This window comes from Bombus vancouverensis, chromosome 2, assembly GCF_051014615.1.
Source record: "Bombus vancouverensis nearcticus chromosome 2, iyBomVanc1_principal, whole genome shotgun sequence".
In the NCBI taxonomy this organism is placed as follows: Eukaryota; Metazoa; Arthropoda; class Insecta; order Hymenoptera; family Apidae; genus Bombus; species Bombus vancouverensis.
This window is the reverse complement of record NC_134912.1, coordinates 11,192,327-11,214,928: the sequence shown is the minus strand read 5'-3', so window position 1 is coordinate 11,214,928 and position 22,602 is coordinate 11,192,327. Positions and strand designations below refer to the sequence as shown.

General features: G+C 37.4%; 2 protein-coding genes across 3 annotated transcripts in view; one reads left to right on the top strand and one right to left on the bottom strand.

Moving 5' to 3' along the window:
• LOC117163262 (ankyrin repeat and SAM domain-containing protein 1A) overlaps positions 1 to 14,358 on the bottom strand; it is an 83,501-nt gene extending 69,143 nt beyond the window's left edge. The window contains exons 1-5 of one of the 2 annotated variants that reach the window (XM_033345377.2): positions 14,228 to 14,358; positions 14,047 to 14,162; positions 1,753 to 1,833; positions 1,127 to 1,283; positions 71 to 216 (exon numbers count right to left, since the gene is read on the bottom strand). In XM_033345377.2, coding sequence (XP_033201268.1) covers positions 71 to 216; positions 1,127 to 1,283; positions 1,753 to 1,833; positions 14,047 to 14,150 — 488 coding nt within the window. In that variant the 5' untranslated portion in view covers positions 14,151 to 14,162; positions 14,228 to 14,358. Of the gene's footprint in view, positions 1 to 70; positions 217 to 1,126; positions 1,284 to 1,752; positions 1,834 to 14,046 lie in introns of both variants that reach the window. The other variant, XM_033345378.2, reaches the window with a different exon arrangement.
• A 30-nt stretch (positions 14,359 to 14,388) lies between these two features.
• On the top strand, positions 14,389 to 22,126 carry LOC117163263 (transmembrane 7 superfamily member 3). Its single transcript, XM_033345380.2, has 8 exons — positions 14,389 to 14,629; positions 15,742 to 16,080; positions 17,823 to 18,091; positions 19,139 to 19,310; positions 19,539 to 19,679; positions 20,130 to 20,279; positions 21,180 to 21,440; positions 21,775 to 22,126. Exons 1-8 carry the CDS (start codon positions 14,533 to 14,535, stop codon positions 21,882 to 21,884), a joined length of 1,539 nt encoding a protein of 512 aa, XP_033201271.1. The 5' UTR covers positions 14,389 to 14,532; the 3' UTR covers positions 21,885 to 22,126.
• The last annotated feature ends 476 nt before the right edge of the window (positions 22,127 to 22,602 follow it).

Genomic DNA, 22,602 nt, shown 5'->3' with positions numbered 1-22,602 from the left:
GGAACAAAAATATGTGCAGATAAAAGAAGAGAAGGGGAAAAAGGAGGAAAAAATCGTACGTGCAATTTACCTGCCATATTGCGCGGCGAGATCCAGCGCGGATTCTCCCCGGCTGTTGCGGATGCTGGGGTCGCATCCGTATTGCAACAGCTGTGCCACCACTTCCGTGTGCCCATACTGTGCAGCACAGTGCAACGCCGTCTCGTTGTCCTTCGTCTGCGATCATACAAAGCCGGTATTTCGAGTTAACGGATACACTTTGTTTCGATTGCTGGCATTAGAGCGTTCCAACTCAAAACAGCACGGTTACGTGAAATTACTGACGAACAGAAGGAAAGGTAGATCTATTTGTATTGGAACGAGCGATCAGATTTTTATCGGACAAAACGAAGCTTCACACAGATATTAGATTGCATACGATTTCGTGATCGGTATGAATGGAATTAATATGCTATTAGAAATTTATTATTTCGGAAAGTACAAGAATCTGTTTGATACGTTTAAAAAGCGCTTTTTGAAATAAATAGCGAAACAGTAGTAAAATATCAGTGTAATAAGAAAGAAATTATATTTCTGGTAAAATGGGGAAATAAATTTCCTGCAATTCTCAGATACAGTAAAGTAAACAAGTAACTGAGACCATGTGGGTGAATTTAAAGTATGATGTATGTAAATTCAAACTATAATTTCGTTATACTGCGAAGAAATGGTTAATCAAAATTACTTTATAAAACACACGAACAAGTGATTTTTGCTACAAAATTTTTCAGTATATTCAAATAAAAGAAAATTTCGTTTCGCAGAACTAACGTCAAAGGCTTATTCAAGGAATTCAAAATGTCTCGGGAACGCACAGAATTTCTGCGCTATTCACTGAACAACGAACGAAAATTAATTTCTAAAAGAAACTACATAAATTCCGCAGTTGAATACTTCAATAAAAGAGACATAAAATTCCATCCTCTTCCGTGATCGATATAACATAAACCAATAATTTACCTATATCATATATTATAATAATACCATAGTATTATAATTCATACGAAATAAGATATCGTAGCATGATTGCCGAATGAAATTAGATAAAAAAAATTAAAAGAAATAGCAGAAGAATAAATTTACTGACCGTAAGATTTACTTTAGGTACCGAGGGTCCTTGGGTAAGAATTAACCGCACGATTTCAGCGTCGCCCGCCCAAGCTGCCAAATGAAGCGGCGAAGAGCCTTTAGCGTCGACGACGTTAGTGGAAGCCTCATATTGGAGCAATAATTTTACCACCTCCCTAAAGATAAAAGCGTTTCCCCGAATTATCGTTAGAATGTATGTGACATCGATTAATTGCCGATCGAAAGGAGTATTAATTAGAAACACGAGCTAACACAACATATACGTATGTATATAATTATATACGTATGTGTAAATTATACCCGTATATTATCAGTCAAAAGTTTGGAATCATGTATAATAAGTTCCAGAGACTCAAAAAATGTTTTAAATGTTATCTTACAATTCTTCTATTTTGGAAAATAATTTGGTAAAAACTGTTATTAAGCAAAAGATATTACGTATTAATATTTTGTAAAATTACTTTTGAATTGATAATGAAATTAGTAGATGATTCAATGTAGACACAATTGGAGAAGTTACTTCAAATTTTTAGTCGATATTGTATGTCGATGGAATTTTCATGAAATTAATTTTAATTTTAATTTTGCCAAATCAAATTTTTTTGAAGCATTATTGAAACATACTTGTGTCCGTTCAAAGCTGCATGGTGAAGAGCAGAATATCCACTGGCGTCTTGCACGTTAGCCCCCGGACCCCGTCGTAAACTGTAAATAAATGGAACAGTTTTGTTATGAAACGTAGTAATTCCTTTGCTTTACGCAACGTAACAGTTTATAATGATTTCGAATTGACATATATAAATTAGAAAAACATTGACGTTGAATAATTTGATATTATTATCAACGTTATTAATAATATGTTCTTATCGACTCACAGGAAGTTGTGACAGATACGTAATGATTCATTATTAAAAGATTATACAGTCATCCAGATTATTGTCATTCAAAGACTGTGTTCATATTTGATTCCTATTATTCATATGTCAGTACTAAAACTAAAGATTATTTCTAGATTTCATGGAAAAGTAAATGTCTCCTCATATAAAATTTTGATCTAAAAAATAAATGTGCCTCAAAATCCATCAACCACACACCACGCACTAGACTTCTTGTTGAAGCTAACTTAAGTATCTCAAAACTTTTCGGACACCTATTATCACAAAAGATTGTCACAATAACAACATAAACACCATAATTTATCATTCTATTCCTTAAAACTCGTCGTCGATAGTTCACCAGTTATCCTGAAAAGCAACTCGCGTGCTACCACATTATTCTAATTCTACCTCACAAATCCTCTCACAAGACATCACATTGCAAATACCAAAGTCTCAGTGAAATCTCTAAGTCCCAGCAGACTGACATAGGAACCAGGCTGACATCTAAGATCTAACCTATAAACTCTTTTATCCCAGAATCCCCACCGAAATTTAACAACACTAACAACACTATACGAGCCTCTCGGGGGACGTTATCCGAAAACAAGTCTCGATATTGCGTTATTTGGCGCGACTGTTCGAAGCAAGCCCGATTGTCAGGGTACGGTGGCAAGCGCCAGGATAACGATCATCGAGCAGCGGCCGGGACCCATTTCCGCAATTAGGAATTCATGTTTACTGCCGGTAACTAATACCCGGCGGCGATACGAGCTCGCAGAGGCAAAGAATCGAGCACTCCGCGCCAACGAGTCACCGTATCGCAGAGCGCAGACAGAGTTAGGTCGCACAATGGGCCTCGCGGACAGGAACAGGTTCGCTAATGAAGCTTCCTGCATCCAACACATGTTCTCATTACTGGCCTTTGTTGCGTTCGTGGTGAGATAAACGTCCGCCACGTTCTGCCCTGGCGCAAACACAATGTAAACGCGTCTTTGGATCCCCTTGGGACCAGTGCGACACCTTCTTTTTCGCACTTTTCTTCCCTGCGTTCACTTTTCTGGATCGCTGATTTTTTGTTGTTAGCATGGTACGATCGCGAGAAGAAGATAGTCGAGCAGTTTCTCGTTATCCCGTGTTCTCTTCTCTTAAGTGGATTTGATTAGCGCCGCTGCAGGCTTGATCATTCAGTCACCGCGCCCCCTTCGAAGCGATGAGAGCCGTACGATCAAAGCCGATCGAATTGGCCGGATTGGATGAACGGTTGTGACGAGACCAGCCGCAAAACGGCGATCGGGATAAGAAAGGGAAGAATTGTTCATTGTCGTTTGATCTCTGACTTTTTTTCGTGTCCGGAGGGATTCGCGAGACAGTGACAGTTGTCAGTGACAGCTTGGAAGTTGTTATACGTATGTTTCTAATTACGAATGATCTTAGAGCATTTGTAGCTTGAGCATAGTATTTGCTACTTTTTGTAAGTATTTTAATTATTACGGTTTTAAGTATTACGGTATTGTAAATTTTACATGTATGAAATTATTTTTCATTGAGTATTAGGAAATCTTGATGTTAAATTTCTAATAAGTATCTAAGGTATTAATTAACGCTACGTGGATCACGGTTGAGATTTGACAGATACATATACAATCTGTTAATAGTACTGATAATTCTATATTTTTTACGCTAATCAGGTAGATAACTCTAAAAAATGTTTACCCATTAACTAAACAACCTCGCAGCATTATTTTCAAAAAATACATATAAATAAAATCAAATCAGTGGATTTCAGCAAACGTTGAAAAATATACTATTTGTGGGATTTCGAGAGAATCAGCGCTACGGAAAGACAACGTAAGGGAACGCAATATTTATCTAGCTCGATTAATACACATCATAAACGCGAGCAACCGTATTTGCTCAGTTCTCGTGTAATTCCGATATGAAGATAGACTCGTAAAAATATGTATGTTTACCCTCGTCCTTCGAACTGTCGCACACATAACTCTTGTATCGATATTAGAACCTCTCTACGTCACTATCGATATTAAATGACGTTTTTGCCGCACAAATAAAACGCGAATAAAATTGAGAATCACGTTACGTAATATCCATTCAACAATGACCATAACTTCCGACGATTTTTCAGCTTCTAGTTTATATTCCAAATAATTCAACGACCTTATAAATTGGACAAACGAATTAAAACTCAGATGACAAAGACTCGGTTAATTCTAGGTCAATTACATTTACAGTAGCTCGTACGAAAATATTCGAACGCTTGCAAAAATCTTTTACGAATGTATTATGCGTTTTATATACTTTTAAATTCCATATATTCCATACAGTTGAAAAGTCTTTTCTGTCAGTTATTCGCTTTATCGTTATAAAATGAAATAGTCGATGCTCGTGGCGATAATGACTCGGTCTCTGCCGAACGGAGGTTAAGCGGTTCGGTTAAACTTTCGATGAACTGATTATCTGATTTGCAAATCAGAGCAAAAGCCGAGTGTTGTAACAATAAACAATGGCTAATAACGGTTCTTAGCGAGCGATGTAAACCGATATCGAGGGTTTGTTGGAAATTGTCCTTCGCAAATATTCAGTAAGCTCAGCGATGTTTATCGAAGCGATAGAACGTCAACAGGCGTGTTTACAACACGATAAAAATTGCACGAATAAATGCGCGAAAACAGCCGTCACCGGTGACGATTTTACTCTAGGCGGTGCAAACAGTTACATATATTCAAAAAAAAAAAATATTAAAATCAGTGGTGTAAAAGTACTTGAAAAATGTACCTATTAATTTCAATTTCGTATATTTTGAATATTATAGATGGATAAAAAAACGGATTGAATGTAGATAAAATTGAAATACGAACAAGTTTAATAAATATAGAATTAGATTTAGATATAGAATTTATTTTTATTTGAGATAGAAGAGAAGTAACGGTTCTGAATAGATAGGTACGTATACTCTATTTCTTATCTTATACTTCTATCTGGGATTACATAATGATAGAAAGCTTCTTTTCCTTTTTAATGCGATGATTGAAATCTGTGACAAGGCGCAGAAGATAAGAGATCTTTCAATTACAGTAGTAAGAACAAACAAAAGTACGATACTGTCTAAAGGACATAACCTCTAACCAGAATAAAGATTCTCAAAAAGTAACCTTAATATATGAATTCCTTAATACGCAAAAAACGGAGTAAACTGGAGCTGATGAATAACATTTTAATGTGTGCTTAATCTGCCTATCTCACTTAATCTGTTCCCGACCCTAAATTCACGTGTATACATATAGTTCAACATAGTTACAGAATACAATTAAAAATCAAAAATAGGATAACAATCGCCAACTAGTTTTATCAGCTATTAACAACAGCTATCAATATTTGTATATATTCACATTGGTATATTCTATATTTTGCACAAATCATTAATGATATTTATATCAGATATAGAATTCAAATCAGGAATAAGCACGGTTAAATTGAACGTAACGTGATCGAAATCCAATACAGTCTGCTGTCGTTACCCATGATCCAACGATACCAGTTCATGATTAAACGATATTCAACCTGAACAAGACAGAGCAGCGACAAAAACAAAAGAACCGGTCATTATTGTCATCGTTTTCCTCGCCTCCGAACAATTTCATTCCGATTCCCTGCGACAAGGCATCGCAGGAAAACTTCCAGTTGGATTTGCCTCATTAACAGGGACGCGCGTTCTGAATCGACGCTTACGTCGCCGAGGCTGGATCAAAGCATCGCATTCAGTTTACCCAAAACAATTACCGCGGGCCGAAGGCCTTTTCTCTGCGGAGGCGCGCGGGGCAGATCAAAGGCAGCCTCCTGGCCGCCGCCGTCGTCGTCGTGGTCGTCATTAAGCAGCGAGACGTCATTAAGCTTTCGGGATAGCGGCACTTTAAATCATCGGCACGCGACGCTTATGTTCATAGGAGGATCGTTCAAGGCATTCGCCACTCGGCAAGGGCAGGCAGCTTACCCGCCACTCGACGAGAGGCCTCTAATCCATTGTATCTAAAGATCAAAAACGAGAGAAACTGTCGATTTTGCCCAACGCAAACTCGCTCTCGACAGAGTCAGAGTCGGGACTCGTTTGTTCTGACGACTCGCAAGCAAAACCGAGAGAGTCAAGTGGCGGGGGTGGCCACCAGGATTCCGGTGGGGCGGCAAGAAAAAGAAACGAACACTCAAGGGTTACGCGAGTGCGCCTCGCAACGCTTGGAAGTTCGAGGAGCTTTTGGCCGAACCAGAAGAATAGGAAAGAGCTAACGCAGAGAGGAGGACGGCACGTGTTGAATTTCCCTCTTTCTTTCTTGCCACCCCCTTTTTCATTCCGTCCGTTTCTCACCCCTCCCCCTCCCCTCCTCTCTGTCCCCGTGTCCGCCTCCGCTACCGCCGACGACTGAGTCCTCTCGCTTGCGCCTTTCTCGCTCTCTTCTGCGGACAGAGCCGCGCGTATTTATTTTCCGCGCCCTAACAACGGGACGGGGGTGGTAGCCGGCTCTCTTCAAGCCGAGTACACACGGAGAAACGACGTAACCCCGACGAACGCGTGTGTATGCACGCCGGAATACCAACTCAGCCGTAGCTTGTACTCATGTGTATACATCAGCGTGCGTGTACATGGTAGAGGATGTTTCAGTTGTAGCGGCCGGCATAAAGTGAATAAGAATGATGAAAGAAATAATTTTTGTTCTTTCTGAGATTTCTTGATGTCAAAGAGACATAAAGACGAGCGATTTATAATATATGGAATTGACTGTTGCCATTTTTATGAAATTTCAATAAAAATCTAAATAAACAATTAAATGAGCCATACAGAAGTCATATTGATCAGTTTAGATGCTAAGATACTCAAATATTGATTGCTACGAACAGTTTGTTGTTGAATCTCTTCTATCACAGTAAAGAATAATGTGCATTAGGCAATCGAATAAATTGTAGGACGTAGGTTGCTTCGAATAAATTATAATTACCTAACGCTTTGCGAAGCTTTTGCGTAGAAATTTGCTCGTTACTAGACACGGTGCTTACATATTTTCTTATATACCATGTATACCATGAGCTTTCAAAATATAATAACTACGAAGAATGAAATTAAATTTAAGCGCAAACTATTAAAGATAATTCGCTTAGAGAAAGGAATCTTAGATCCTTACTATTCTAAGCATAAATAACATCTAGCTTTAGAAACACCCTATACAAATGTATACACAAGCACTGTCGGAATGGCCACGCTCGTCTTCCCGTGTCTCTCTCATGTTAGACCAGCCGGGAACGTTTGACTCTTCCTTTCTTTTAGCCAGCCCCTTCTCTCTTTCTCGAACTCTCTCTAGTTGCTTCAGCGAGCCACCAACTCCGTTCTTCCTCGTCTGTCGCACCCTCGACGCCGACTCGCTTGCCCCATTCATCGAGTTTATCCGCTTGCCCAAGTTCCTTAATTAAACCCTGAAGATTGTCTGCAAAAAGGACATCGCCCAGTGCCCTCGACGTCTATGAACATTACGAATTGGACAACGAGGGGACATGAAAGATACAGATAGGTAGCAGGGGAGTGCGGAACCTCGAATGAAAGCACCGTTGCACCGTCTGTCAAGCATCTATAATGGCAATTTCTTGCCGGTTTTAATCAAGACGCCGAACGATCAACGACAAAAATGGCCCGTTTCCTGGGATAATTGTAGTGGACGTTTTTGCCCGGCGACCCCAGACAAATGGAACACGTGTCGGAGAATCGTAAATGCCGATCGAAGGACGTGGGAATCCCATAGACTAGACTGTGGACCTTCTTGGGATCAAATTATTTTCTGACAGATTGCTATAGTTATTTTTAGCCGAAGATCTTTAGCACACCAATTATATATTAAGCTACTTATAATCGTTATAGAAAGGTTGGAAAGGGGTGCTGATAAGTCTGTGTGTATGAGTTACTAACGTGAAACAATGGCTAACAAACGCTAATATCGCGTTAACGCTATGATCGCTAGTTTCTATTCACATTGACGTCAAAAGTTAACGAAATGATTAACGAAGTGATTCTTATGTCTGTAGGAAATATGGGTAACTATGAATATTTGATCAGTGTAAAGGTGAAAATGAAAAAGTGCATAAATGGATAAGTAAATGTGTATACTGTGTGCCAATATGTAGTTAGCACTCATGCGGCGCTAGTGTCGCATCATTGATCGTCACAGTGTTAACGAAGCTTAAGTGGTCACTGCAGTTGGAACTAGATGACCTGTACTAGGAAGAATATTGAAGATAAACGATTTAAAGTTTCATGATTGCAGTAGGGTATCGTATTGTAGCAGAGATTTGCTTTCAGTTGAATGTTTAAATGTTTAACTCATTTTGCAATTTATTCAATATCCGTAGTGGTAAATGTCCCCATTCTTCTAGTCATTCTTTTCTTTTTTCTGTTTGTTAACGTCTCATTCTCACAATGCGAAATGACAAAATGTGAAATACGGAATATCACAATTGCATAATAAGTCCTACAATTGAAAAGATGATTCCGCAGCAAGTGTACGTAACGTGAAATAATATTTTTCTATGCGCGGTCTTTGTTTCCAAGAAAGTCGAGTTTGAATATACGTTGAGATGCGCACTTGACTTACAATAAACCACGACCTTATGAATGTCCCTCGAGACTTCCATTGTATTTAGATGCAAAGCGAGCAGAATTTGTAGCGTAGGAATGTAACATACAATACATGTCAAACATTAAAATAACTTTTGTCGAGATATAATTTTATCATTCGACAATCTTTTTTCATTCATAAGACAAACACGTTTCATGTAACATAAATAAGTAACGAAATGTACCATTTGAATTTTTAAGCAGAAATTTTATTTCATAGTTTTTTAATTTATCTCTATCGCAAAATCAATTCATATTGTCTTGGACCAGCAACATTTATTTATTATTATCAAGGACAGGTTAATTGTTACGCGATTGAAAATGCAAAATGCTATCGTAAAAAATGTAAATAATATTTTAGGATATCAGAAACAAAAGATATTAGGATAATTTTTCTAATGTAGCACTCACTTTTAAAAAATATTGATAGACATTAATAATAGGATCATTACGATTGTATTAACTGGGATTATAAAAAATTAATGAACAAGAACAGTAACAGCTAAAACGAAAGAGCGGTCGATATCATTGAATTATGCAGTTTTCCCCGCTAATCGACAATCAGAGACCGAGTAATATCAAGGGATAAGTGAACTTCTATTACCTTTCGGTTCCACGGATGGGACTGTGAACGCGCCTTCAAGCCGGAAGAAGAGAGTACAGAGGAGGAAGTCTGGGGGAATCGACCGAGGCTGATTGAAACATGAACGAAAAGTACGAACTAAAAAGAAAAAGAATAAATATACGAACAGAAGAAATGAAAAAAGGAAAAGAAGACACTTGACAAAAATCATAAAATAAGAAAGAAAGAGAGAAATTCTTTCACAAAGAAGGTATCATAGAATAAAATTTCAAAGAGACACGATAATAAAGAAAAAGAACACCGAGTGCAAAAAAATAGATCGCACCAAACTAAGGAAAAAGAAATGAGAATTACAAAAGAATTCAATGGACAAGACAACGAGGGTGCAATAATGTAAAAGGGAATGCCCGTACATATGTGAGACAGTGTTGAACAGGGAATAATCGAAAACAAGAAAAAGAGCACATACGTGACACAGAAGAGGAAATAAGAAGAGAAGCCAGACGACAAAGAGAGAAACAGTAGACACAGGGGCCAAAATGTAGCGAGGGTGAAGACACGCGAGGGCTGTTAGAGCGTCAATCGATAAATTCCTCCGACGTGGAAGAGGGGCCACGATACGTGCTGATGTCGCGAAAAGGTCCTTCCTCGCAAACACTCCAAGTGTCACTCCGGAAAGGTGAGAGAAAAAGAGCGGGGAGGGGAAACTCTCTTCTACTTGCACTTTATGCAGTTTCGCACCCCTCAAGGGAAAAACGGTAGATCTCTGTCTCTCTATATATCTTTCTCTGTCTCTTAAAGGGAGGATCGTCCATCGATCCATGATAGAAACGAATATACAAGGGAGATATCCTCGTCGTGAGAGACTGCCTTGTCTGTCGACTAATTATCCCCTCGTCGATCGTTTAACGCACCGATTCCTCCTTCCGGAGGAGTGGAGAACGAACAAAACATTACAACGATATCGGTCGAGTATAACAGAATCGAATACTCTCTCTTCAGTAATTCTAAAATTTGATACGATTTTAGAAAGACAACAACGAATCTGATATGAATAGAGACGAAGATCTTAGACGATCTTAGACGAATTTGAATTAACCGCCCTTATGTCGTGACGTGGATAACCTGGTTACAAGGTTCGACGTACAAGAAAATTGAGAAATTGACCTATATGGTGAGTCGAGAGAGAGAGAGAGAGAGAGAGAGTAGATAACATGGATATTAGTTTGAAGTGGAATTTTCGAAGGTTGGAAAGTTAGAAAATAGAGTTTCAGTACATTTTAATAAAATAACCTCGATTGATTGGTGATTTTCAAAGATCACATTTCAGTAAGTTAATTTCATGACAAAGACACAATATCGTTTGAATGTAAATTTTTCATATTTTATATTGCACGAGTTTTTTGAAGCATAAACGCATGGCTAAAAATTCAGCCTAAATTCCATGCCTTAACATTCATCCTGGGGATGGAATAAATGAAAACAAGACCGTTGAAATCTTTATTACCTTGAAATCGTCGAAGGGGCTTTATCAGATCCACGGTCATAAATTGAAAAGCAAGTTTCTCGGTAGCAGGGATTCCGAGGCGGGCCAACGGTGTGCCCAAGAGACATCAAAGAGAAGCGAAGTTATCGCGGCCGGGCGATGACGTTAAAAGTTCTGGTTCGCGGGAGACCAAGTCGCCGAAGGCGATGTTTCTATCGAAGGGAAGCCCTTCCCATGGCCTCCGGTGGCCGTGATTAAAATTATTGCCCGACCCAAAGCCAACACGCCGTGCAAACAAAGGATAAACATATTCGCGGGCACCGGTACACTATAAATGGTACGATTAGCATCGCAAAATGTTTCTCGTTTGTCCCGTGAGTGTCGCTGGTATCGCGGAGTAGCGCGCGCGCGGGATGCACAAGCGCGTTTTATATTGCTTTCCTGTGATCTCTTGAAGCGTCAGAGAGGGAACAAAAGATAAAAGAAGACAAGAGAGGCGAAATGAAGCAGGAGAACAGAAACTATAGGAGAGAAAGGGTAAAGAGCTTTGGTGGAGAAAGTTGCCGTGGGCGAGCTTTGTAGTTATGGACAAGTTGCACGACTGCGACTGGTGACGAGCAAAAGGGGCAATTTGTTAGAAGAGGAGCCGAGAAGCGCTTTCGTCGTGATACATTTAGGACTCTGAGCTTGATCCCGACATTCTGTCCTTTTCTCGCCCGATTCGCCGCGTCTTCTCTCGTAGAGAAAAAGAGTGGGAGAAGTGCTTCTTCCCTTCTATTCCTTTCCACTCTATCCCCTCTCTGAACCGACACCCTTCTCTTTCTCTTTCGCCCCGGAAGGTTTTTGCTCCGTGACAATCGGTGTTAAAATGCGTGAATGCACTCGAAACACGCACGCCTGCTTCTACAGGAGCACGCGGCAGAGACCTCTCGAAAACAAACGGTGGTTTCTCTCGTCCCGTAGCCAACGTGACTTAATTAATGAAAGCGTGCGCGAGAAGCATCGACAAAGTCGTCTTTGTCGAGAAGTTCGCGGCACTGGGTCAATACAGACCGCCGCGCCGACCGATCGTTTCGATTAATCGCGCCCCCTACTCATTGATCTGCTTCGACCCGTCGATCGGGTATCGGGTCGGGCAAAGGAATCTATTACGATTCCAAATTCGATTGAGTACGGAGAGCTCGCGATTAGAGAAGTTGACAGTGATTTGTCGAGCGAGTCGATTACATTCCTGGGTGAATTAATTCGCGAGTTACGTGGAACTGGTTTGTTAGCAGTTACGAGCACGTGCACGGTTATTTAGTTGCCGGTTTTTTAAGCCGAGACAGACTAACTAGGAAGGATGACTAAGTTATTAGACCGACTGTTTTTTACACTGAAACGAGATGAACATGGGACTCACTGTTCTCGTGCAGCAGTTATTACGTACATGGAACGCATTAGTCTCTTAGAGAAATGCTTGCCAACGTTATATTGTAGAAAAATCGTATATATATTTTTCAAAACCGATAATAAAAGAAATTAAATTTATTTGAGTTTAGGAAATTTTGTGTAAATAGAATTATATATTTGATATAGTATATTACAATCTGTTCTATTTACAGAAGTATAATTCAAAATAATATTACTAGTTCAAATTATTAATTTTTTAAACGTCCACATTCCTTCACAAACACATATATACCATATATACCATTATCTGTACTTGTTTATCTAACATAAACTCTTTTTTGCTTTATTTTATCTATTATCGACTGCACAGATTGTTTTTTCGAATATTTATCTAACATAACTGTCTAATATTAGAAAAGCAGTTTTCCATGTTGCTTTTTCAGTATATCCCCTACTAATTTCTAAATCCAATTAACGCAACCACGGAGCAAGGTTCACAAAGGTTATTTCCTTAGACATCACAGAATAAGGACAAAAATATTCGAGCTCAGTCGCGCCATCTTCACCGATCTATCGCGACGAGGTTATCATTGACCCTTGAAAATAAATGAGTACCCAAATAAGCCTGTTTATCTGCTCCCATAAATAGAAAGTAGCAGGATCCGATAAGTCGCGAGGAAACGTAGTCACGTACTTCCAGACTCAGAAGCACAGATCGATCTTTCGTTTTCTCGTCGGTTTTAACTCGTTAATTTAATTAACTGTTACCGCGTAAAGTAACAACAAGCTCTCCTTAAATGGAACGTTAAAGGAATTGCGCATCTAACCGCTAAAACGTTCGATACGAATTTTAATAATTGATAGTGAACTCAGGGTTGTGCGTCCATATCGTAACGCATCTTGGCATGTATCGTCGTACACACAGCAGACGCGTCGGCAGGGTGATTCATGGTCACGGTGAAATCATGAATAATCACTGGACAATAACGTGGGTAACACGCGCATACGGGAGCATTATTCTACTCTACAGATATTCAGAGCAAAACTGATTACGCTCGGTAAAATTATGATGCCCGCGTTTAGTTCCACGCGGCGATTGTATAATATGTTACAGGGAAAATGCTGGATTATTAAGCGTTGCGCGGTAAAAAGGTAGCCCAGAGGATACGGGAATTCGTATTCGAACGACGGCTATTGCAGTTTTTATAAAACACGCACAGTGATTCCAATTACGGACCATGAGACACGAAATTGGTCGTCTATTAAAAATATATCACACTATCGGTGAAAGACGTGTAGAGGATAATTACAATGTTAAAAAAAAATGAAAAAAGAGGAAGGGGAAAAAGATAATAATAACAATACAGCACCGTTGGTTGCAATAAGGTTCGTTCGCTTAATTAATATGAAAACTATCGAACGGAACAGATTCCCGGTATTAACGGTACAAACGGCGGGACACGCTCCACGAGTTTCTCTCTGGCAAACTGTCGGAATTAATTGGAAAAATGCAGCGATCAATCGAGCGTAGGTAATTTAACGCAGGTACCGGTACGAGTAATGACTCGTCCACATCCGTTTATGCCCAAAACACAGTTATCTGTACTCAATTAATTGAGCAAACACGGAAGTGCTCGAAGGATCAGATGAAAGGAAACAATCGGATGTACAGTCAATACCGTATAAACACTTTATCATCGAAGCACGAATGATCAGTAGCTGCAATTCGAAAAGAACGTGGACACGTAACACTAATCTCTCGATGAATTGACAGACATCGGGGCAATTTTTCATATAATTGAGGCAATACGGTGTATACGAAATCAAGGGTATCGCGTAAAACACGTTATAGAATGCATAAACGGGAAAAGAAGCAAGGAAAAGCAAAGTCTGGTACGGTGACACCCACCTTGCCAGTGGACCACTCCTCTTCGCTCGTTGACCCAAAATCTTCTCGACCACGGTGACATTTCCGCTTCTCGCTGCCTCCAGCAGCTCCTGGTCCTTCCCCATGGTCCATTTACACTGTAATCAAAGTCTGGTGTTCACTTGCACACTTGTCAATTTCTGTTTTTACTATGATTACTCGCGTTTCATTGATCCAGCGTGGCCATCTTGGGCCGACTGCGTCGCCACCTTGCGGTCACTTCGCGAAATAACCGCGACACACGGTAGCGCGAGAGAGAAGAGAGTACTCGGGCAGACTATGATTGGCTATTCGAGAGCAAGATAGAACGACGGTAGCCGAGACTCGAAGTATACCGTGCTCAGGCATGTAGCCGACTGTCAAGTACCAGCTGTTGCGCCGTACTGATTTTCCGTGGCTTCACGCCGACTCGGCTTTGCGGCAATTTAATCGAATAAGTGTGTCACGCGGCTCGTAACTCTGATCGACATGAACCGCACTTTTGTCGGAGAGCTGTTAATCTTTCTGTTACTCACCATTGGCAGCTTAGCTAGGGAAAAACCATCAGATACACTATCTCTCACTGGTAAGCACACATAACCTCAAAGTACAATAGCGCGTCTTGATGATCTTTTTCGTACGTAATTCTTCAGCTGGCTGAAAACTTTCATCGTTAAACGCTGTTAAAACGATTTCAAACATGAAACGAATTAATTTCGTCGATCGTGTTTATATTCTTCGGTAAACAGGACATTTAGAGATAAAGGAATTTTAGATTGTTTTCGTACAGCATAACCTTTTATGTTGATGTAAATACGGGGTTATTAATAATACTTATCTGGAATATTAAATTTTTTGTTGTCGGGGGGAGATACGAAACTATAATGGAATAAGTTAAGTTAGTTAAAAAGTATGTTGTGTGTATAGATTAAGTTGTTAAAGATTGTTTTTTAATTGTACTTTCTATTTATTGTGTAAAATTATTTAAATAGAACAATAAGATAGAACAATATATGAATAATAGTATATAGAAATAAAAGAATAGAAATTGTAAATGTAAGATAAGATAAAAGAGTTGAAGTAAGAAAGAAGAATGAAAGTGAGATTTTAATAAAAGTATTTTTACTTGGAGATACTTTTTACATACATTTACTCTAATTTTTATACTATCATGTTTATTTTTAAATGTAGCTGAATATTTTAGATATATTTATCATCTTTCATCAATACAATGCGATAAGAAATTAAGTATACTTATGTTTAGAAAGTGATAAATACAGTTATACTTAGAGATAATCAAACCATTATAGTTTTTGAAAAAACATTTGCTTAATAATCAAACAAACAAACACACACACACACACACACACACACACACACATATATATCGATATGACCAACAAGCTTGTTTAGCATTTATATGATATTGTACTAATTTCACTAATAGATATACACAAAAGTTTTTGTCATCCCAATTGCTATCTGATATAAGCCAAACACGTAAGAATATCAAAACTATTGCAAGAGAAATGAGCTTCTATTCATCATATGTAGAAACAAAATCTAAATCAGAATAATATTATAATTTGTTTCTCTTGGAAATAGGATTCTATAGAATTGTTTCAACGTAACATAACAAATCATTGCTACGAAGAACTAGTGAAGAAATGTAAATATAATGTATGATACATTTTACAGATGGAAGTGTGTTACAGGTGAATTTAACTAATCTTCATGATTCTGTGCCATACATGAGACAAGTATCTATCAAAGCCAGTAGCAATGCAACATTTAATATAACCAACATTTCCTCCAACGCTTCTTTCATTATCTTTCAAATTCATACCTACCAACACAATGTCACGCTGTCTTATGATAAAGATTATCTTAATAAAATTTCAAACAAAAGCGTATTTGGATCAAACATTGGCCTTTTCTCTAGGCTAACCAAGAACATAGTAACGCAACTATTCGTGAAAAACGATAATGTCCACGACGTTAATGGTCTACTCGCTGTTGTTGCTTACCACAATAAAGGTGAGTATCATCGCTTGTAACGCATAAACTTGTCGATAAGAACTATTGTTCTATTGTTCCCTATATTACAAATCTTTAAAGCTTAACATACGTAATATTCATTGTTACGCAAATGAAATTTCAAGTATTAGGTTGTTCCAAAAGTTTCTTTCGTTTTATAAGGAAATAATAGATATAGTAGTAAAACAAAATGGGTCATATATAATTCAATAAAATTACATAAAATTAAAAATATCGTGCGTCAATTATTTCCTTATAAAACGAAATAAACTTTTGGGACAACCTAATATACATTTATAACATAGAACTGAACGAGAATCGATAATACATAGTAGGGATCATGTTATAAACTACTGGTTCAGATATAACACTGTAAACTCGACGTTTCGAGCAATATAAAACGATATACAGGGTGACCAATTTACTATTGTCGTAACATTAAAACACCTTTACCTAGAAATATTTGTATAAAATATTAAAAATTAATTCAACAAATTAAAGGAAGAAAAATTTCAATATTCATTAATAAAGACTTTTTCAAAAGAAACGTCAATTCTGCTTTAAAATTCTTTTATATTCTCGCTGCATGCCTGATTATTAATCCTATTTTACAAAATATCCAAATAATAACATTTGTTAATCCTTGTATGTTATATTTATAACTCCGAATTCCATGTAAATATATTTAAAAATCTGCTCTTGTCGAAATAGCGACCTGTCGATGTCCTATGACCCTTATTGTTAGCATCATACCCATTATTTTCTTCGCGAGTGGTCACAATTCGCACATCATCAGTACGTGCACCACACTGGTGCGATACAAAGAGATTAAAAATGGCTTTCAATGACTCTACACTCCTTAGTCCTCGTACTCGTCTATAGAGTATCACGCCACAAAGAAAGGAACGTATTCGATAAAAGCGACCCTCACACCTCGCGTTATTTTATCCTGATGTACTTGATATCCTATGTAGTACAGTTGTATTAAGTAGATTCCAATTTGGCATTTTCTTTTTATTAATTGTTGACTACTTTGTGATATTTTCATGTTTCAGCATTTAATATTATACGGGCTGTGAAATTTATCCTAATTTTATTATCTGATATATTTTTCTCGTAGCCAATGTATAAAGAAATTTCTCTCATGAAATTCCTATAGGTTTACTTGCATAATATGATGAAATGATATTCACCTTATTAAAAAAGATCGGATTATAGCATGTGAGAACACCTGTGTAATCTTTGTTCCTCCTTAACACCTCCACATGAATTGAAAATTATATGCGAGACCCAGATACTACAAATAACATAGTACATATTAATAGAAATAATGTTTCTTCGCATATCGAAGATAAAATACTTTAGTAAAATTATGTGGCATCTAAGGAAAATTAATATATTAAATATGTGAATATAAAACATATTTATCTTCATAGACTTTACATACACAAAAATTAAAAGATGTAATTAGAATCGTTAAAACCAGATGCACCGATTTTTCCTACACTTAAAACATTTTGAATACCATTTCTAACAACTCCAACTATCTGATATGGCATGATCTAAAATTGGTGGAACGTATTTCCTGCAATCGCGACCTCTAAAGTGATAATAGTTAACGGCCCAGCCTGTATATCGTCGTCTGTTCCGTTTCGTATACAGACACGAAGCGGGTTCGATAATAAATTTCCCATTGCAAAGAACGATCAATCCTGTCCATCAGTTCATTGTTCTCTCCGCAGCACCCATACCGGGTGGATGCAACATGGAATTCAATACAGAGATCGCGCCGTACGCGAGCGTGCAGACACTCGACACGATGGTGATCGTCGACGTGCAACCCGCCTCGGTACCGTTGAACGACAGCGCAAAGCCCACTTGCGAAAAAAACCCTGTGGAAGTCGAGATGTATCAGATATTCCTGAATGAGCAGGACTTCAGTATCAATAGTTATTTTACGGCTATCACAAGCATGCTGACTGTTACGGATATTAAGGAAAACGGAGTAAAGGTACTTACTGGAAGATTTTCAACTTCTATTCAGTGATTTATTTATTATATTGCATATATTTCTGAAACTGCAAATATGGAAGTGTTGTCCAATTTGATTCTAGGGTTTGGTTATATTGTATTGATGGAATAAATAATATTTAATCAGGAATAAATTATGTTTAAGTTGTAATCAGATTGGAAATTAATTCTATGTAGCATATTCGATATTATCAGTGGTGTCAAGGGTTTATTTATTGTCAAAATTTTTGTCACTTACATATGAAAGTTAGTTTTCAGAAATCTCTTTTTCATTCTTATTTTTTCAATGTTTCCTTTTTATTCATTCTTTAATTTATTCATAGAGAAAAGTTTAGTGATGTACTTTTCTTCTAAGAGAATAATGACGGTTAACTGCATAAAAATTATGTGCAAGAAGAATCTGGACTTTTTTATGATTAACGACACAGCAACAGCAAAAATTCATGCCCAACTGTCAATTTAACGATCCGATTAATTCATTCGGTTGCTGTAATATGTTTGAGCGAAATTTACTTTCAAACCTTCGAAAACATGTTTATTCCACTGGTCGAATTGTAAATAACTGCCATCTTGAATACTAGATTAGGAAGAAAAATAATTTTTCCTTCGATGAACGGTATTCGTTTTGATTAACTGAACACTTTAATTTTTAACAATTACTTTAACTATCCACGCAAAACATGTATGCAAAAGTTAGTCGATTTAAAGGACGAAGTACAATTAAAGGTTCAAAATAGTTTTATTAAATCGTTAAACAGAATTATACAATTTTATTATAATACTGTTGTAATTACACTTACAAATAAAGTATACTTTTGATTAATCATTAATTAGTTGATTAATCCAACATTGTATGCCAAAAGTAACAATGAAACATGATATTAAATTATTATTATTGATAACAATTTCATGTACATAATTAATCAAACGTGCACTCGCGTAATATATTCAAACATTTTCAGATATCAAATGAATGCATGTAAATCGAGGCTTACAATTCTAATGTGAAAAAAATTTTGTCCAATAGGTAGCGAATCCGGTGATTTCCTCTCCGACAAGGCGAGTGTTCAGCGCGTACACCGGAGTTGGCTCCGTTTACGTCGCACTGGCTACTTATGGGAAATATTCCGCGGCCTACGTGCCATCATTTTCATACGCCTGTCATCCCACAATCGATCCGGCCTCCTGTGACGTTTTACGTACGTATTTTATTACGCATACAAAAATCACATGAATAAAACATGATAAGTCTATGTTTTAATATTAATGTCACTTGATGCCTAAAAAGGTGTATTTTGTAATTAATCAAATAGTAGTTTTACGAAGAAAATCGTTTAACTTGTCATGTTTTCTTTTGTGCTTTTCACATATAAAAATTATTGTTAGTATCGCGAGAAATAATCATTATATTTGATGCTTTCTTCCAGCCAATTTACTTTCCAAGATCGTCTGCGCTTTCTGTTTCTTCGTCGGATTGTTATCAATATGCTTCGGGCACCATCACCTTAAAGCCGATATGGCACTGCCGGTATTTTTCACTGGAACCGTGATTGGTTACGCTGCAGTGGGTATGTATTAACAATAACATAATACATCATTCGACTTTCCCTCGAACTCCTGCTTTCTATTTTCCAACGATAAGCAAATGATATTATTATTTTTGTTTGATGAAAACTTTGCAGAACTACCATGTTAATAATTGTACATACATCGCTTCACAAAGTAATAAAGATCTTAAAAAATTCAGTAAAAGATGACAATAAAAAGTACCAGGATTATAAACAATATTAGTTACACATCTACTATATTTTTATGTCGATTAAGTGCAGGGAAAACTAAAAATAATACGCCGTCAGAAATGACGAAAGTATAAGGTTTTTCTCTTATTAAATTTACGTAACGAAATTCCTTTGTCCACAATCCGATTCTGCGATACAGAGAATTGCATTCTACAATAATCAATATCCAAATGTAACAAGTTCATCTAATATGTAACGATCGTATCCCGTTTGTTGCAGGGGATATTTTAATCGCCATGGGAATAGGCCTGTGTTTCACGATATTCTGGTTGGTGTGCCTGTTCTACCTCCCAATTGTCTTTAGCGGGATAATGTTTAACATGACGCTGGGCTTCCTCTTCGCGTGTATCGCTTACTTTCTGTCCCCGGGTACGGAAGAGGTTCCCGGAAATCCATTTCCAAACGAAAGGCCGGTAAACGTATCCGGAAATAAATGCCGTATCCGTGCACGCCGTTCGAGGAAAGATCACAAGGAGTGTAGTAAATTATAGGAAAATAATGAATCGCCGGCTTAAAAGCGGGCGAGAGGAGTAACGCGAAAAGAAAAGGGGGTGAGAGGCAGAAAGAGAGATGGAGAGAGAGAGGGAGAGAGAGAAAGGGAGAGCTCACCGCCCCCGAAGTTAGTTGGAGTTTGGCGAAGGGATGAAGCATAGTCAGAGAGTCCCCCTGTAGCTTTTATCAATGTTGTTCGCTCATGTGGAAACTTCGTCTGCCGAATCCCCCTATGCAGCAGTGGCGGGCATTCGCGTTACCTCCTACCTTTCTCACCATAACCATCCTCCATCACTATCGCATACACACGCATAGACACTTACACGATAAAAATCATCACGTAGAGAAAAGCGCACACATAGACCAACTCCCTGCGCGAACTCCCACGAACCGATCTAACCAGCTTGAAAGATTCGCATTTACCTAATTGTGTCCCTTGTATTTATTTAGCTCCGGGACCTATTTAGATTACACGGTCTATGCATGCGTAACTGCACGGAGCATCGGTCCCGATTTACCCCGTCGACAGATGATCGACTTGGTCACCCTCTCTCTGTTCACCGTGTTCGTCTTTGGCATAGTTTGATTACATTCTCCGTGGTTTATGTAATTAGCGTGAAGATATGGTTACAACGGTAAAGGTCTTGTTTTTTTTATCTTTCGAAGTGTTTCTATATAATAACGATAACGATAGGCGTTTGGAAATGGGATTCGTGAACTACTTTTGCAAAAATAGGTGAGTTATATAATGATGTTTACGTTTCGATGCTTTTCCAGATTCATTTATAATTCTGCGAAACGACTGGATATTTTGGTCGCTGTTCATGACCTTGGCCCTTAGTGTGAGTTTGATCATGACTATAATATTTCAATTTGGCTTTGTCATCACGTGTTCCATAATCGCGTCCTTCATGGTAATCCTGCCATTTGATTATTGGACTGGTTCTGCTCTGAAATATATTGTAATAAATATCATAAGAAGGATAACCGTCGAGGGTTTCAATTCAGCCGCAGTCCGACCACCATCTGAAGCTAATGGTATCACGTTTTATATATTTATACCTTACTGTTCATTACTTGAGAGTAATTACACTCTGTTCAAATTCTATTGTTTGCTCAATATCACTTTCGATTATCAATATCGCAAATAATCACTTGTATTTGTTAACTTTTGAAAAGTATACTTATATATTATATTATGCTTTGATCGTTAACCATTTGCAACTTGCCACACTCGATATTATATATTCTTTTAGAAATGTTGAGCAATCAATAGAAATTTGAGATAAGCTATAATTAAAACTGATCTTTAAATTAGTGAAAATAGTAGTTATTTCATAGAAATTTTTCAAGCAATATGCTACCGTTTCAGATATAGCCCTGATCATATTCTGGTCATGTTTGGTGCTATATCGCATCTGGAAGCAATGGTGCAAACTAGGTGTACTAGATCTGGCGGAAAGAACTCCATTACTTCGCTGAACATTTAAAAAAAGCCGAAAATTAGGTTTATAGCCATAGATATATATACATATATAATGTAACAAAGCCAATCAACTTTGCAATGTTCCATATACAAAATTTATATACGAAATAAATTTCAAACGAATTTTTATATCGCGTTATTGTGATTTAAATGAAATGTAACTTACTGTTAGTAGCTTATGTGATATAATCATTACTAAATAATAATATATAATAATAAGTACGTTTATATAAATATACTTGGTGTTTGTTTTATTAACAATATAACCATATATTTATTTTGAAGAGTAAATACGACGTACAATACATACTTAAACATTCAGACAAAATGAACGTTCTGAAGTAACACTTACACCCTTTGTTTCCTTCATCTGTCAAATAAATGTTATTATAGCCCTTAATAAATAAAATGTTATTTATTACGAGTGACGAAGAATGGCATTTAAATAAATAACAAATAAATAACAATTGTTTTGCTTTATCAGAAGTCAACTCAGAAGTTTATCGGAAATTTAGAAAGAAATTTATCAGAAATCAGAAGTTTATTTAAAAACACGTGATATAACGAATAATTGTGGCAACTTTTATTCTTAAAATGTTCAAGGAAACGGTAAAAATGCAGATAAGAAAGCAATTTCTTGCAATATGATATAATTTTGAATTTTAAAATTGCTCTCTAAAATCTTCAAGCGCTAAGACATAATTCATACACTCA

Bases quoted from the DNA above. Each gene is read 5' to 3' on its own strand.
- LOC117163263 (XM_033345380.2), top strand. From the start codon at position 14,533: ATGAACCGCACTTTTGTCGGAGAGCTGTTAATCTTTCTGTTACTCACC. The intron at 14,630-15,741 runs GTAAGCACACAT...TACATTTTACAG, and splicing joins AGATACACTATCTCTCACTG to ATGGAAGTGTGTTACAGGTG. The intron at 21,441-21,774 runs GTATCACGTTTT...CTACCGTTTCAG, and splicing joins ACCACCATCTGAAGCTAATG to ATATAGCCCTGATCATATTC.